The sequence below is a fragment of the Phyllostomus discolor genome, chromosome 9, assembly GCF_004126475.2.
Source record: "Phyllostomus discolor isolate MPI-MPIP mPhyDis1 chromosome 9, mPhyDis1.pri.v3, whole genome shotgun sequence".
NCBI classification, from domain to species: Eukaryota; Metazoa; Chordata; class Mammalia; order Chiroptera; family Phyllostomidae; genus Phyllostomus; species Phyllostomus discolor.
The window spans coordinates 51,300,083-51,316,780 of NC_040911.2; the positions used below are offsets into that span (position 1 = coordinate 51,300,083).

The 16,698-nt window shown below is 39.8% G+C and overlaps 1 protein-coding gene across 2 annotated transcripts in view; it reads left to right on the plus strand.

Annotated features, from left to right (window-relative positions):
• GNAL (G protein subunit alpha L) overlaps positions 1-16,698 on the plus strand; it is a 168,467-nt gene that overhangs the window by 145,032 nt on the left and 6,737 nt on the right. For both annotated transcript variants that reach the window (XM_028524747.2, XM_036009326.1), the window contains exons 7-11: positions 627-700; positions 1,265-1,323; positions 1,663-1,783; positions 13,178-13,308; positions 15,674-15,741. In XM_028524747.2, the coding sequence (XP_028380548.1) occupies positions 627-700; positions 1,265-1,323; positions 1,663-1,783; positions 13,178-13,308; positions 15,674-15,741 (453 nt within the window). The remainder of the gene's footprint in view (positions 1-626; positions 701-1,264; positions 1,324-1,662; positions 1,784-13,177; positions 13,309-15,673; positions 15,742-16,698) is intronic.

The window sequence follows — 16,698 nt, forward strand, 5'->3', positions numbered from 1 at the left end:
GAGGACCACCTCCGAGCTTCCAGAATGATTGGAGGGTCTGCTTCATTAACATCATAATGGATTTGTTATCAGAAAGAAATACCCCTTACATCTAACAAATGTACAAAAGATGTCAGCTTTGTAAAACTGGCTTTCTCATCCCCTCCAGACTGCAATCATGTCTTATCTTAGAATAGAAGTACGTGAGGAAGAGATCTTAAATCAGCTAGTATCCAGTCCAAAAATTCCATGATCTGTGAATGCAGAGTTATACCTCCTGTGGTTTCTCATCCAAATCGATCTGAACCTGAAGCAGCTGGCTCCCCAGTTGTACCAGGAGAGCACTGGCAGTGTCTCTGCCCAGAACACTAAGGGTGTGATGTGGTTGTCAGGAGCATAACAATCATGGGCTACATTTATCAGTGAATTTTAAAAAACCCTAAAGAAAATAAAAGCACATCTCTTGATACTGTAACTAACTTTCTGGAGGGAACAGAACACTTCATCTGAGATTTTAATTACTGTATTATTGTTGTTTCTGTTATTAAAAAAAACTGCTCTTTGAAAAACTATTACAATTATATCCAGGGCTTTCCTTCTGGAGAATGATGATGACACTTGGTTTGTTTTTCTCTTCCTGTTCTCAGGACCTTCTCAGATGCAGAGTTCTGACATCAGGGATTTTTGAGACACGATTCCAAGTGGACAAAGTAAACTTTCAGTAAGTGTGTTGTCAAGAGCAGGCCTGCTGCAGAGTTGTGGGCAGGAAGCTCTCCTTGCTGCCTGCTGGGGCCCTACAGGACTTGGGGCCAAGTGACCCAACTCCCACCTGCAGCCCTCAGGCTTCTGGGAGCAGAATCCCAAATGTGCACTGCCATCCTTTTGGATAAATACAGATTCTGTGGTCCTGAGGTACATGCAGAAAGTTTAAGTAAGGGAGGAATCCAAGACTGGAAAGGCCTTAAGTAAGGTGAGAAAGATCTGAGGCCTTGGAGTAGGTAGAGAGAAACTGCAGCCAGAACACTTGGGCAGGGGGTGCACTGTGCAGGCTGCCCTGAGAAAAGGGGCCTGAGCCAGCCTGATTACCACAGGGTGAGAGCTGAGTGAGAGAAGTAACTGGGTGTGGTACCGGCCTAGCACCCTAGTGCAGAACCTGAGGCTGGGCCTGAGCAGTCTGCTGAGGCCGCACAGGTGGGGCTGCAAGCTGGACAGCAATGGAGAAGAGCACAGAAGGGCAGGGTACTTCCTCACACCCCCAAATAATTGTCCTGTTGTTCTTCCACAGCATGTTTGATGTTGGTGGCCAGAGGGATGAGAGAAGAAAATGGATCCAGTGCTTTAATGGTGATTCCTATGCTCTCAAGAAAATGGGATGAATGTTCACACTCACTGCTGCTACTAGGTTTAAGTAGTTTTGAATGACATCATCTATAAAATGCCTTAAATATGAATCTCAGAAATAAGGAATTTAAGATCCCAAATTTCCATTTACCATTTGCTAATATGGGTAGACTCCTGATTGAGCACATTACTGAACAATCAGTTACACACACAGAGTGACTTCAGGTCATTCTTATGCTGGTGGAAAGAAAGGTACCTTGCAAATGGGTAGCAGTGGGATGTGCACTTTATCATAACCCCCAGTGGCCATCTGTCTAACTTTTTCCCTCTTCTCTCACTAAGATGTCACCGCTATCATTTATGTGGCGGCCTGCAGTAGCTACAACATGGTGATTCGGGAAGATAACAACACCAACAGGCTGAGAGAGTCCCTGGACCTTTTTGAAAGCATCTGGAACAACAGGTTATAAAACTAATAAATTCACTCTCACCACTGGTTTGCAAATTTTCTTTCATTAGAAGTCTCATTAAGCTCACTTTTACTTTTATTCTCCAGATATAGTCATTCTTCCCTTACTAAAGAATCCAAAACTATAAAAAGTATCTCTTTAGTCCATCTCTATATAGACATACTTAACATGGTGCTGTTCCTTGATAAGGTTCTGTTAGTGTTTTTTTTAATATGTTTATTGATTATGCTATTACAATTGTCCCATTTTCCCACCTTTATTCCCCTCTGCCCGGCACACCACCTCCCACCAGCACTCCCCCCCTTTAGTTCACATCCATGGTCATACATATAAGTTCTTTGGCTTCTCCATTTCCTATACTATTTTTAACCTCCCCCTTCTATTTTCTGCCTACCACTTATGCTACTTATTCTCTGTACCTTTTCCCCCTCTCTCTCACTCCCACTTCCCCACTGATAACCCTCCATGTGATCTCCATTTCTGTGATTCTGTTCCTGTTCTGGTTGTTTGCTTAGTTTGTTTTTTGTTTTTGTTTTTTTAGGTTCAGTTGTTAGTAGTTGTGAGTTTGTTGTTGTCATTTTACTGTTCATAGTTTTGATCATCTTTTTCTTAGATAAATCCCTTTAATATTTCATATAATAAAGGCTTGGTGATGATGAACTCCTTGAACTTGACCTTATCTGGGAAGTACTTGATCTGCCCTCCTATTCTAAATGAAAGCTCTGCTGGATAGAGCAATCTTGGATGTAGATCCTTGCCTTTCATGACTTTGAATACTTCTTTCCAGCCCCTTCTTGCCTGCAAGGTTCCTTTTGAGAAATCAGCTGATAGTCTTACAAGAACACCTTTGTAGGCAACTCTCTCCATTTCTCCTGCTTCTTTTAAGATTCTTTCCTTATCTTTAATCCTGGGTAATGTAATGATGATGTGCCTTGGTGTGTGCTTCCTTGGATCCAGCTTCTTTGGGTTTCTCTGAACTTCCTGGACTTCCTGGAAATCTATTTCCTTTATCAGATTGGGCAAGTTCTCCTTCATTATTTGTTCAATTAAGTTTTCAGTTTCTTGCTCTTTCTCTTCTCCTTCTGGCATGCCTATGATATGGATGTTGGAACATTTAAAGATGTCCTGGAGGTTCCTAAGCCTCTCCTCATTTTTTTGAATTCTTATTTCTTCATTTTCTTCTGGTTGAATATTTCTTTCTTCCCTCTGTTCCAAACAGTTGATCTGAGTCCTGCTTTCCTTCCCTTCACTGTTGGATCCCTGTAGATTTTTCTTTATTTCACATAATGTGACCTTCATTGCTGCCTGGGTCTTTTTTATGCTGTTGAAGTACCCAGTGAGTTCCTGGAGCATACTGATAACCAGTGTTTTGAAGTGTGTATCTGATATGTTGGCTATCTCTTCATTGCTTAGTTGTATTTTTTTCTGGAGCTTTGAGCTGTTATTTAATTTGGGCCATTTTTTTTTGTCTCAGTGCACCTGTTAGGTACTAAGGGGTGGAGCCTTAGGTATTCAAGAGGGCAGGGCAACCCACATAGCTGCTTTGTGACATTGTATGTGGGGGAGGGTTCTGAGAGGGATCAGCGCCACTTGCTCCACTCTCTGTTGGTTTTCAGTCACTTCTACCACTACCCACAGGCAAACTGGGCCCTTCTGGTGTTGATTCCCAGATGGGTGGGTTTGTATATATTCTGGAACCCTGTGGGTCTCTCTAATAAACTCTCCTGTAAGGCTTTGAGTTTCTCCCACTGCTGCTTCAACCCCCACAGGTTTTTCCATCCAGAGGTTTTGAGGCTTTCTTTTTCTGAGCTGGACCCCTCGGTTGTGTGGTCTGACTCACTCCCTAGTTGTTACTCTCAGTTTATCTGCATGCGAATGTGGGACCACCCAGTCTACAAGCCACTGCCTCACCCAGTCCACAAGCCACCACTTTGCCATGAGTCCTCTCTGCCCCTCCTACTGGTCTGGATGATATTTCTTCTTTAACTCCTTGGTTGTCAGACTTCCATACAGTTTGATTTTCTTTCAGTTCTGGTTGTTTTTCATTTTTAAATTTGTTGTTGTCCTTCTTCTGGTTGTACAAGGAGGCACAGTGTGTGTGACTATGCCTCCATCTTGGCCAGAAGTCAGTTCTGTTAGTGTTTTGTCAAGAAAATGTAAATCTCTGTTTTGAAAGTATAAGATTTTAACGAGTTCAAAATTGGTTTTGTTTTCTTTTCATAATTTTGGAAGTACCTGTATTAAACACCCACATATAACTAGATGATCCCTAAGATCAGTTACAGTTCAAAAGTACAGTCATGTTTGAAGGTGCTGGGCTGAACTGCAAACACACACACCAAATGTGACACATATACTTCAAAATCAAAGATTCTTCTGAAATATTGAGAAAGAAATTGCACCAAGAAGGACATAAACATAAGCTGCCCTAGCAAAGGGTTTGGGTTATCAAAAAAGTATTTCTCTAATAAACTATTCAACCATTCTCAAACTAATGGGAGTTAGGAACATATTTCTTCTCTGGGTATACAGAGAAATACATTGGAGTCATTAAAAATTTATATATATATATATGTATAGATAAATAGAAAGATAGATAGATATAGATACACAAAGCTACACACAGTCACGTGGGAAAATGACCATAATGTTAAATGAAAAAGCAGATTAAAAACACCTGGAACTTATTTTTTAAAATGTGATAAACACATATGAAGATAGAAAAAAAAAACGTGGAGGTAAAAACATAAAAATTCTAATAGTTGTTTCTGTATGTAATTACATATTTTTCTATGTACTAATTTTTCTACAATTAAAATTCAATATTTAAACCAAGGAAATAAAAACCTATATTCAGAAAACTACACAACACTGAAGAAAGAAATTAAGGAAGACACAAACAAATGAGAGCATATGCCATGTTCATGGATTGGAAGAATTAACATCATTAAAATGCCCATACTACCCAAAGCAATTTAAAGATTCAATGCAACTCCTATTAAAATACCAATGACATATTTCACAGATTTAGAACAAACATTTCAAAAATTTATATGCAACCATAAATGACCCCGAATAGCCACAGCAATTTTGAGAAAGAAGAACAAAGTAGGAGGATCACCATAGCTGACATCAAACTATACTACAAGGCCACGGTAATCACAACAGTCTGGTACTGGCATAAGAACAGACACATAGATCAATAGAACAGAATAGAGAGCCCAAAAATAAACCCAAGTCTCTATGGTCAATTAATATTCAACAAAGGGGCAAGAAGCATAAAAGGGAGTAAAAATATCCTCTTCACAAATGGCATTGGGAGATCTGGACAGCTACATGCAAAAACATGAAACTCAACCACCAACTTACACCATACACAAAAATAAACTCAAGGTGGATAACAGACTTAAATATAAGTCTTGACACCATAGAAGTCCTAGAGGAGAACATAGGCAGGAAAATCTCAGATATTCCACACAGCAACATTTTCACTGATATGTCCCCTAGAGCAAGGGACATAAAGGAAAGAAGAAACAAATTGGACTTTATCAGAATAAAAAGCTTCTTCACGGCTAAAGAAAACATCGGCAAAATGAAAAGGGAACCAACCATGTGAGAAAACATATTTGCAAATGATACCCTGGACAAAGGTTTGATCTCCAAAATACATTAAGAACTCACACAACTCCACTCCAGGAAGACAAACAACCCAAATAAAAATGGGCAAAGGACCTGAACATACACTTCTCCAAGGAGGACATACAGAGGGCCTAGAGACATATGAAAGGATGTTCAGCATCACTAGCCATCGGAGAGATGCAAATTAAAACCACAATGAGATACACATCATAACCAAATCAATGGACAACAAGTTTTGGCCAGGTTGTGGAGAAAAGGGAACCCTAGTGCACTGTTGGTGGGAATGCAGACTGGTACAGCCACTGTAAAAAACAGTATAGAATTTCCTCAAAAAAGTGAAAATGGAACTGCCTTTTGACCCAGCAATTCCACTGCTGGAATTATACTCTAAGTATCCTGAAACACTAATTCAAAAGAACCTATGCACCCTTATGTTCATAGAAGCACAATTTCCAATAGCCAGTGTTTGAGTGAAAATGGTGACAAATGTACTTGAACAATAAATAAATAAATAAATAAATATTCATTTTTACATGCATACATCTTATGTATTTTTTTAGATCAAATATATATATTATTGTTCAGTAAAAACATATATTATCTTTTAATATATTTTATTGATTATGCTATTATAGTTGTCCCATTTTCTCCCTTTACTCCCCTCCACCCTGCGCACCCCCTCCCACACACATTCCCCCCATTTAGTTCATGTCCATGTGTCATAAATTGTTTAGCTTCTACATTTCCCATACTATTCTTGCCCTCCCCCTATTTTCTACCTATTGTCTATGCTACTTATTCTCTATATCTTTTCCCCCAACCCTCCCACTTCCCTGTTGCTAACCCTCCATGTGATCTCCATTTCTGTCATTCTGTTCCTGTTCTAGTTGTTTTCTTAGTTTGCTTAGTTTGCTTTTGTTTTAGGTATGGCTGTTACTGTGAGTTTGATGTCTTTTTTTACTGTTCATATTTTTTAATTTCTTTTTCTTAGATAAGTCCCTTTAACATTTCATAGAATAAGGGCTTGGTGATGATGAACTCCTTTAACTTGGCCTTGTCTGAGAAGCACTTTATCTCCCCTTCCATTCTAAATGAAAGCTTTGCTGGATAGAGCAATCTTGGATGTAGGTCCTTGCCTTTCATGACTTGGAATACTTTCCAGCCCCTTTTTACCTGCAAGGTCTCTTTTGAGAAATCAGCTGACAGTCTGATGGGAACTCCTTTGTAGGTAACTGTCCCCTTATCTCTTACTGCTTCTAGAATTCTCTCCTTCATTTTTACCTTGGCTAATGTAATTATGATGTGCCTTGGTGTGTTCCTCCTTGGGTCCAACCTCTTTGGGACTCTCTGAGCTTCCTGGATTTCCTGGAAGTCTATTTCCCTTGCCAGATTGGGGAAGTTCTCCTTTGTTATTTGTTCAAATAACTTTTCCAGTTGTTGTTTTTCCTGTTCCCCTTCTGGTACCCCTATAATTCAGATGTTGGAACATTTAAAGATGTCCTGGAAGTTCCTAAGCCTCTCCTCATTTTTTTTGAATTCTTGTTTCTTCATTCTCTTCTGTTTGGTTGTTCCTTTCTTCCTTCTGGTCCCTTCCGTTGATTTGAAACCCAGTTTTCTTTCCATCACTATTGATTCCCTGTGCATTTCCCTCATTTCTTATTGTAGCCTGCATTTGTTCATCTAGTTTATGACCAAAGTCAACCAATTCTGTGAACATACTGATAACCAGTGCTGTGAACTGTGCATCTGATAGGTTGGCTATCTCTTGGTCGCTTAGAAAAACTGGCTCTGGGGCTTTTAATTCTTTCTGAGCCATCTTTTTTTATTTATTTATTTTTCTTTGGTCTGGTCACACCTGTTATGTATGAGGGGCGGGGCCTTAGGTGTTCACCAGGGCAGGGCACTCCAGTCGCTGGGTCATGATGTTGTATGTAGGGGTGGGTTCTGAGAGGGAACAATGGTGCCTGCTCTGCTTTCTCTAGGACTTCAGTCCCCTTTGCTGCTTCCCACAAGCAAGATGGGCTCTTCTGGTGACGGCTCCCAGGTGGGTGGGCTTATGTACTGTCTCGGACTGTGTGGGTTTCCCCAGAGAGCCTCCTGTGAGGCTGAGAGAACCTCCTAGCCTCACCTCCCACAGGTTTTTTTCAGTTGGTGCCTTCAGGCTTTGTTTCCAGGGGCTGGGTCCCTGGGTTTCGCGGTCTGTGTTGCTGCCCGTTTTCGCTTAGTTTGTCTGCTCACGAATGTGTGGCTGTGGACAGCCAGCTGCTTTGTGTACCTCACTGGGTCTGCTCATTGCCTCCCACACCCAGGGTCTGCCACCAGTCCATGAGCTGCCCCTGCATTTCTGGGGTCCGCCAACTGCCGTCTGCACCCTGCGTGCCCGCATCTGCCAGCCACCTCTTTTTCCTGCTGGGATCCCTTGACCCCTCTCCGTAGGCCTCCAACTCGGCCCCTCCTTACTGGTCTGGATGAATGGTAGTCAGACTTCCATTCGGTTCATTTCTCTCTGTTCTGGTTGTTTTTTGTTTCTAAATTTTTGTTGTCCTTAGTTTTGGTTGCGCGAGGAGGCACAGTGCGACTGCCTATGCCTCCATCTTGGCCGGAAGTCCCTATTATTTATTTTTTATTGTTCAACTACCATTGTCTCTATTTTCCCACCACTCCCCCCTACCCCACCCATCCCCACCTCCCACCCTTGAACCTACTCCCCTTTGGCTTTGTCCATGGGTCCTTTACACATGTCTCTTAATGACCACTTCCCTTCTTTCCCCTATTGTCCCTTTCTCTCTAACCCTCTGGTTACTGTCAGTTTCTTCTTTATTTCAATGTCTCTGGTTATATTTTGCTTGCTTGTTTGTTTTATTGCTTAGGTTCCATTTATAGGTGAGATCATATGGTATTTGTTTTCATCACCTAGCTTATTTTACTTAGCATAATGCTCTCCAGATCCAACAATGCTGTTGCAAAGGGTTGGAGTTCCTTCTTTCATAGTTTTTTCATCCACTCATTTATTGATGGGCACTCAGGTTGCTTCCAGCAATTAGCTATTGGAAATTGTGCTTCTATGAACATAAGGGTGCATAGGTTCTTTTGAATTAGTGTTTCAGGATGCTTAGGGTATAATTCCAGCAGTGGAATTGCTGGGTCAAAAGGCAGTTCCATTTTCACTTTTTTGAGGAAATTCTATACTGTTTTTTACAGTGGCTGTACCAGTCTGCATTCCCACCAACAGTGCACTAGGGTTCCCTTTTCTCCACAACCTGGCCAAAACTTGTTGTCCATTGATTTGGTTATGATGTGTATCTCACTGTGGTTTTAATTTGCATCTCTCCGATGGCTAGTGATGCTGAACATCCTTTCATATGTCTCTAGGCCCTCTGTATGTCCTCCTTGGAGAAGTGTATGTTCAGGTCCTTTGCCCATTTTTATTTGGGTTGTTTGTCTTCCTGGAGTGGAGTTGTGTGAGTTCTTAATGTATTTTGGAGATCAAACCTTTGTCCAGGGTATCATTTGCAAATATGTTTTCTCACATGGTTGGTTCCCTTTTCATTTTGCCGATGTTTTCTTTAGCCGTGAAGAAGCTTTTTATTCTGATAAAGTCCAATTTGTTTCTTCTTTCCTTTATGTCCCTTGCTCTAGGGGACATATCAGTGAAAATGTTGCTGTGTGGAATATCTGAGATTTTCCTGCCTATGTTCTCCTCTAGGACTTCTATGGTGTCAAGACTTATATTTAAGTCTGTTATCCACCTTGAGTTTATTTTTGTGTATGGTGTAAGTTGGTGGTTGAGTTTCATGTTTTTGCATGTAGCTGTCCAGATCTCCCAATGCCATTTGTGAAGAGGATATTTTTACTCCCTTTTATGCTTCTTGCCCCTTTGTTGAATATTAATTGACCATAGAGACTTGGGTTTATTTTTGGGCTCTCTATTCTGTTCTATTGATCTATGTGTCTGTTCTTATGCCAGTACCAGACTGTTGTGATTACCGTGGCCTTGTAGTATAGTTTGATGTCAGCTATGGTGATCCTCCTACTTTGTTCTTCTTTCTCAAAATTGCTGTGGCTATTCGGGGTCATTTATGGTTGCATATAAATTTTTGAAATGTTTGTTCTAAATCTGTGAAATATGTCATTGGTATTTTAATAGGAATTGCATTGAATCTTTAAATTGCTTTGGGTAGTATGGGCATTTTAATGATGTTAATTCTTCCAATCCATGAACATGGCATATGCTCTCATTTGTTTGTGTCTTCCTTACTTTCTTTCTTCAGTGTTGTGTAGTTTTCTGAGTATAGGTCTTTTACCTTCTTGGTTAAAAATAAATAATTTTTTTTCTCTAGGTATTTTATTTTTCTTGTCACTATAGCAAATAAGATTTTTTTCCTTATTTTTGTTTCAGATACTGAATTGTTGGTATACAAAAATGCCTTTAATTTATGAATATGACTTTGTATCCTGCTGTTTTTCCAAATTCACTTATTGTATACAGTAATTTTGGTGGAGTCTACAGGATTTTCCGTGTATGCTATCATATCATCTGCAGAAAATGACAGTTTTGCTTCCTCCTTTCCAATTTGGATGCCTTTTACACCTTCTTCTTGTTTGATCGCTGTGGATTGGACTTCCAATACTATGTTGAATAGAAGTGGTGAAAGCGGACATCCTTGTCTTGTTCCTGATCTTTGCCAGAAAGGTTTTAGTTTTTGCCCATTGAGTATGATGTCAGCTATAGGGTTTTTATATATGACCTTTATTATGTTGAGGTATGCTCCCTCTACTCCCACTTTGTTGAGTGGTTGTTGTTTTTTTTTTTTGTCATAAATGGGTGCTGAACCTTATCAAATGTTTTTCTGCCTCTATTGATATGATCATGTGATTTTTGTCTTTTCTTTTATTTATGTGATATATTACATTTATTGATTTGTGAATATTGTACCATCCTTGCATGCCTGGGATGAATCCCTCTTGATCATAGTGTATGATCTTTTTGATGTATTGCTGGATGTGGTTTGCCAATATTTTGTTGAGGATTTTAGCATCTATGTTCATCAGCAGTATTGGACTCTAGTTTTCTTTCTTTGTTGTTTCTTTATCTGTTTTGGTGATTAGGATGATGCTGCCTTCATAAAGAGAGTTTGGGAATCTTCCCTTTTCTTGGGTTTTTCTAATAGTCTGTGAAGGATAGGTGCTAGCTCTTCCTTAAGTGTTGTAAAATTCTTCTGTGAAACCATCCGGTTCAGAGATTTTGTGTGCTAGGAGTTTTTTAATTATTACTTTGATTTCACCAGCTATTGTAGGTCTGTTCAGGCTTTCTACTTCTTCTTTATTCCATTTTGGAAGATTATATTTTTCTAGAAATTTTTCCATTTTACCCAGCTTTTCAAATGTCTTGGCATATAAATGTTCATACTAACTTCTTAAAATCCTTTGTTTCTGTGGTATCAGTTGTAATTTCTTTTGATTCATTTCTGATTGTATTTATTTGGGTCCTCTCTCCTTTTTTTCTTAATGAACCTACTTAAAGTCTTGTTGATTTTATTTATCTTTTCAAAGAACCAACACCTGACTTATCGATCCTTACAATTGTTCTTTTAGTCTCTATGTCATTTAATTCTGCTCTGATCTTGGTTACTTCCTTCCTTCTACTCATTCTGGGCTTTGTTTGTCGCTGTTCCTCCAGTTCTCATAGATGTAAGGTTAGGCTGTTTATTTGAAATGTTTCTATCATTTTTAGGTAGGCCTGTATTGCTATGATTTTCCCTCTCAGGACTGCCTTCACTGTGTCCTATAAGTTTTGGACTGTTGTGTGTTCATTTTCATTTGTTTCCAGAAACTTTTTTATTTATTCCTTGATCTCATTCTTAACCCATTCATTGTTTAATAGCATGCTATTGAATCTCCATGATTTTGAGTGTTTTTGAGTTTTTTCCTTGAAATTGATTTCTAGTTTCAGTCCCTTGTGATCTGAGAAGATGCTTGATATGATTTCAGTTTTCTGAAATGTGTTGAGGCTTTTTTGTGTGTGTCCTATCATGTGGTCTATCTTTGAAAATGTTCCTGCATTTGAAAGGAATGTGTATTTTGCTTCTTTGGGATGAAAGGTTCTATATATATCAGTTAAGTACAATTTGATATAATGGGTCATTCAGTTCCACAATATCCTTCTTGATATTTTGTTTGGAATATCTATCCATTGTTGACAGGGGGGTGTTAAAATCCCCATAATTGTATTTCTGTCTATGTCTTTCTTGGAGTCCTCTAAAATTTTCCTTATATATTTAGGTGCTCCTATGTTGGGTACATATATGTCTATACTATTTATGTCTGCTTAATGGATTCTTCCCTTGAGTATTACAAAGTGTCCTTCTGGGTCTTTCTTTTTATGGCCTTTGTTTTGAAGTCTATTTTGTCTACATATTGCTACCCCTGCTCTTTTTTTTCCTGTCCATTTGCTCAAAATATTTTTTTTCCAACCTTTCACTTTCAGTCTGTGTAGGTCTTTTGTTCTGAGGTGGGTCTCTAGGCAGCATATGTGTGGGTCATGTTTTGTTATTCATTCAGCGACCCTGTGTCTTTTCATTGAAGCATTTAATCCATTTACAATGAAGGTTATTATTGATATGTATTTATTCATTGCCATTTTGTCCCCTTTGTACCTGTGTTCCTCTCTCTCTTGCTCTTTTTCTCCCTTCTCTTAAAGCAGTCCATTTAGCATATCTTGCAGTGCTGGTTTGGTGGAGGTGTAATCTTTCAGCCTTCTTTTGCCTGGGACACTCCTTATTTGGCCTTCCATTTTAACTGAGAGCCTTGCTGGATAGAGTAGTCTTGGTCGCAGGCCTTTGCTTTTCATTACTTAGAATATTTCTTGCCATTCCCTTCTGGCTTGTAGTGTTTTCATTGAGAAGTCAGCTGTTAGCCTTATCAGGGCTCCCTTATATGTTACTTTCTGTTTCTCCCTTGCTGCCTTTAAGATTCTCTGTTTGTCTTTGAATTTTGCCATTTTAATTACATTTTTTGTATTTTTTAACTAGAAAAAACCTTAAGGCTATTTCCATTTGGGGGAAGAATGGATGGTGTTTCTAATTCATAGTAAGATTCCTGTGCACTAATCATCAGCTTGATTCCTTTGAAGTAATAGAATTTCTAAAGGTTTGCTGATACACACAATGAATTCATGTTAAGCCATTTCTCAGCATCTGTTTAATTAAACAAAGAACTTTCCAGCCTACACCTTCACTGTACCTTAGCCCTTTCCCTTAGCCTTTCCTGTCCAGTGCAATGATACAGACCTGATTAACATCCTGCTCCAGGTTAGAGAACCTCAGGTGTAGTCAGAAATGTCAGGAGAAGAATGAAGGCAGCTGCAAACTATTTTTTGTGTGATTAGCTAATAAGTCCTGTACCTTCCTTTAACTTCTATTTTTTGACCCTTTATTAGTAAATCATACTACCATAATCCAAGTATATTATGTAAGTAAACCTTAGCTTTGGTACCAGTAAATTTATGTATTCAGTGAAGGTAAGTTAGAAAGTGCTACACTGCTAAATCAACTCCTATGTTTATTTATCATGAATTTCCTTCTTATAGATGGAGTGGGAGACCAAGATATTGGTATATTAAATAATGCTAAATCCTATATATCATCAGGAAGGCGACAATGTTGTCCTTTTCACTAAATTCCTCCTATGTTAGATGTACTTGCCCATACAGAGGATGTGAAATTTGTGTGTTTATATCTCCTTTTCAGGTGGCTAAGGACCATCTCTATAATCTTGTTCTTGAACAAACAAGATATGCTGGCAGAAAAAGTCTTGGCAGGGAAATCAAAAATTGAAGATTATTTCCCAGAGTATGCAAATTATACTGTTCCTGAAGATGGTAAGATTTCAAAACAAGTTTCTCCTGACTAAGGAAAAGATTTAATTGTTCTTTTAATAGCCCTGTAACTATAATTCAGACAGTTCAGATGAATCTAGAAAAGTCAGTTAATTAATATCAACCCTCTCAAATACTGCCCCACCTCAAGTAGGAGAGTATTAAAATGTCCTATGTAGGATTCCATTTGTAAAAATTTCAGAATTTGACTTTCCATTTAAACTGTCCAGTTGGAGAAAGGGCAGGTTTTAGGTGTGAGTATGTCATTAGTTGGGATAAGTTCTACCTCTTGGTGCCTCAGTTGGGACTACCGTGAACTGGGCAGTCCTTTACATTGATCTTCACACTGAACTCTCACCATAACCCTATGTGAGAATTTCTGTTATTATGTTTTCTGGTGGAAAGTGGGACTGAGAGAGGTAAAGTCGCTTGTTCAAAGTAAGTCAGGTAGAACCTGTGAGGACAAGGAAGGCTTTGAACCCTTTACTCTGAAGCCTGTGATTTCAGCCACCATGTTTACATCTCTTGTCTCCAGGGATGATTTTAGCTAGACATTGGTCACCTCTCAGGGAGACCAACCATCTGTGGGTGTTCCTGGGACCTGGAACTTTCAGTGCTAAAGCCAAGAAGGTCCTGTCCAGGCAAACCCTGGTAGAGTTGATAACCCCATTTCCAATTTCTATTCTTCAGTTTTAAGTAGACACTGGGCAACAAGGCTCTTGTAGGAAAGATTTGCTTATAGCAAAATAACACCACATCTTAAATTTGAGTCCCAAACTACATCAAGCACAATGAAAGGGACTTTCCTAGAAACTCCCATAAAGAAGTTAAGAAAATTCATCAGCCTCTGCACTAACCTCAGAGAGCCAAGGGGTGTGCTTTCCAAGGCTAAGGTAACGTGCCATTTGCCTGAGGGTAATCTTTAGAGCACCCTTTGTGTTGCCTTCTCTGTTGTTGGATTACCTGTCTCTCAGCAACTGACTCTAACTTTCCCAGTCACCAGTTTCCTCGCCCCATTCCTTCACCTGACCAATCAATACTCAAGCTCTGTGGAGATATTTCCTAAATGCTATCTATGATAACATACTCTTCCTTTTTTTTCCTTCCTCATAGCCTTGGTCCTGACCCTCATTCCCCTCTTCTCATTGGATCAAGTCAATGCAGCTCGTATCCCAGGTTCCCTGACTCCGGTCACTCAGCTTTCCAGAAAACTCTCTGAAGTTCTGAAAAGTCACCTTTCTGAAACAAAATCTCACCATGCTTATGATCCCTACCAACACTGACTTAATCTTACAGGCTGAGGCCAAAACTGACCTGTCTAGGCAATAGTAAAAGCTTCACCCTCCTACTCTCAGCAATACTGTGCTCCTACCTGCCACACTCAGTGACCCTGTGCTCCTCCCCACCCACACTTAGTGACACTCTGTTCCTCCCTGCCACACTCACTGACACTGTGCTCCTCCCCCCACACTCAGTCACACTGTGCACTCCCCCACATTCTCAGTGACACTGTTCCCCCCAACCCTGGTTATGCTGTGCTCCTCCTCCTCCCCACACTTTGTGACATTATGATCTTACCCTACACACACTCAGTCACCCTGTGCTCCTCTCCTGCTCAGTCCTCTCTCCCCTTTGCACTGGGCCTGCCCAGGTACCTGTCCTGGCCAAACATGGCAGGCCTCCAGGTCAGGGATGACTCAGCAACTGCAGAGCTTCCCAGTACCACAGTAGTTGTAACAGAGAAGGGAAGAGGGTGATGAAAACAAGCTGACTTGAAGCCTACAGTTTAGGAAAATAAGTTTCACAGGGCCACAGAAACTATTGAATGATGATTCCATGAACATAAAATTGCATGGGAGAAAGGCTCAAAAGGGCCTAGAGCTGAGTGGTCACCACAGTTGATTTTAATTAGGGGCTGCAGATGCTGCAGTCTCTAGTAGGAACAGTAAGAGAGGGTCTTTCTAAGAACAAGCCAAATGGAATGAGAACACAGCCCCACAGTCCAGATGAGCAGAGCCACTGCTGAAGCTACAGCCACAGGCCTGGCGCCCAGCTCCTGGAGACTACTGGGTCTTCTCTCCTCCATAGAGTGCTGAAGGGGAACCAGCTGTGGGCTTTCATTTTATTTGAGTGGAAGTTATCTCCCCACCACCAAAAACGAAAGTTCTATGAGAGTTGTAACTATTAAAATGATTTGAAAGGAGAAAAGAAAAATGAAAGTGACATTTTAGCTTTTTGCCATTTTAGCTGTATGCCTTTTAATGCTATAAGTATACTGCAGTCCAACTTTGTAACTCATTTTATATTTTCCAGAGTTGTATCTCTGGTCCACATTACTTAATTAAAATTCCATTTGTAATTTCTACAGCAACACCAGATGCAGGAGAAGATCCCAAAGTTACAAGAGCCAAGTTCTTTATAAGGGATCTGTTCTTGGTAAGCGATTTTATTAACCTTTGTTTTCCTACAGCCATAGAGTTGTATTGTTCTTTGCAATTTGAAAATTACTTACCCTTTCATGATCTAGTTTAATCTCCCCTCAAGTTATATGAGAGTATTGTTACTTTATCTCATCACTGAGCACATTGAGGTTCAGAGACATTAGATGTCTAACCTCAGGTCACACAGCTTACAAGCAAGAATGGCATGAAGACAAGCTGGACCCTTTTGCTTGTTGTATTTTGCAAAATGGAAAGAGTCTTTCAGCAGAATCTGAAATACTAGCACCCAACCTGGGTCCTCCTTTAATCCTTTGTCTTCCATTTAACACTAAGAGGCTAAAATTAATGTGAAAATGGACCTGCTCAGAATCAGACATTTTTTTTTACTTTCTATTTCAAGATGATTTTAAGCTTACATAAAAAGTGAAAGAATTGTATAAATTCTTTCTACCATATACTCTTATCCATTACCCAGTGGGTAGTATCCATTGTACTACCATATACTCTTCACCCAAATTGACCAGCTGGTAAAAGTTTACCATATTTATTTGTCTTATCTATTTTTTTTATTTGAATAAGCCACAGTGTATAACTAGCTACAAATTTTCACTAGCCAGAAACTAATAGATGCCAAGACTTATTCAAGACCATGTTCCAGTCATACCCAGACAGCACTTGGCACATGTCCATTGTGCAGAAGTGGAAATCAACCCAGTCTGCAGCAGGGATGGTCCAGGCTGGAGGCGGGCATTTCCATGGGAATCAGATCCTCAGCACAGCACCTAGGAACCCCTTCTCTACCCTTCTTTTATGATGTTCCCTTTTGCCTCTTGAATCCTATATTGAGTGAGAAAGTAACAAGGGTAAGAAACCAAGTCCCAAGGTGAGATCTGAGGAACAAGTATCCCCAGGAAGTAACAGGTAGTGCTGCTGGGAAAGAGCTGCGTACTGA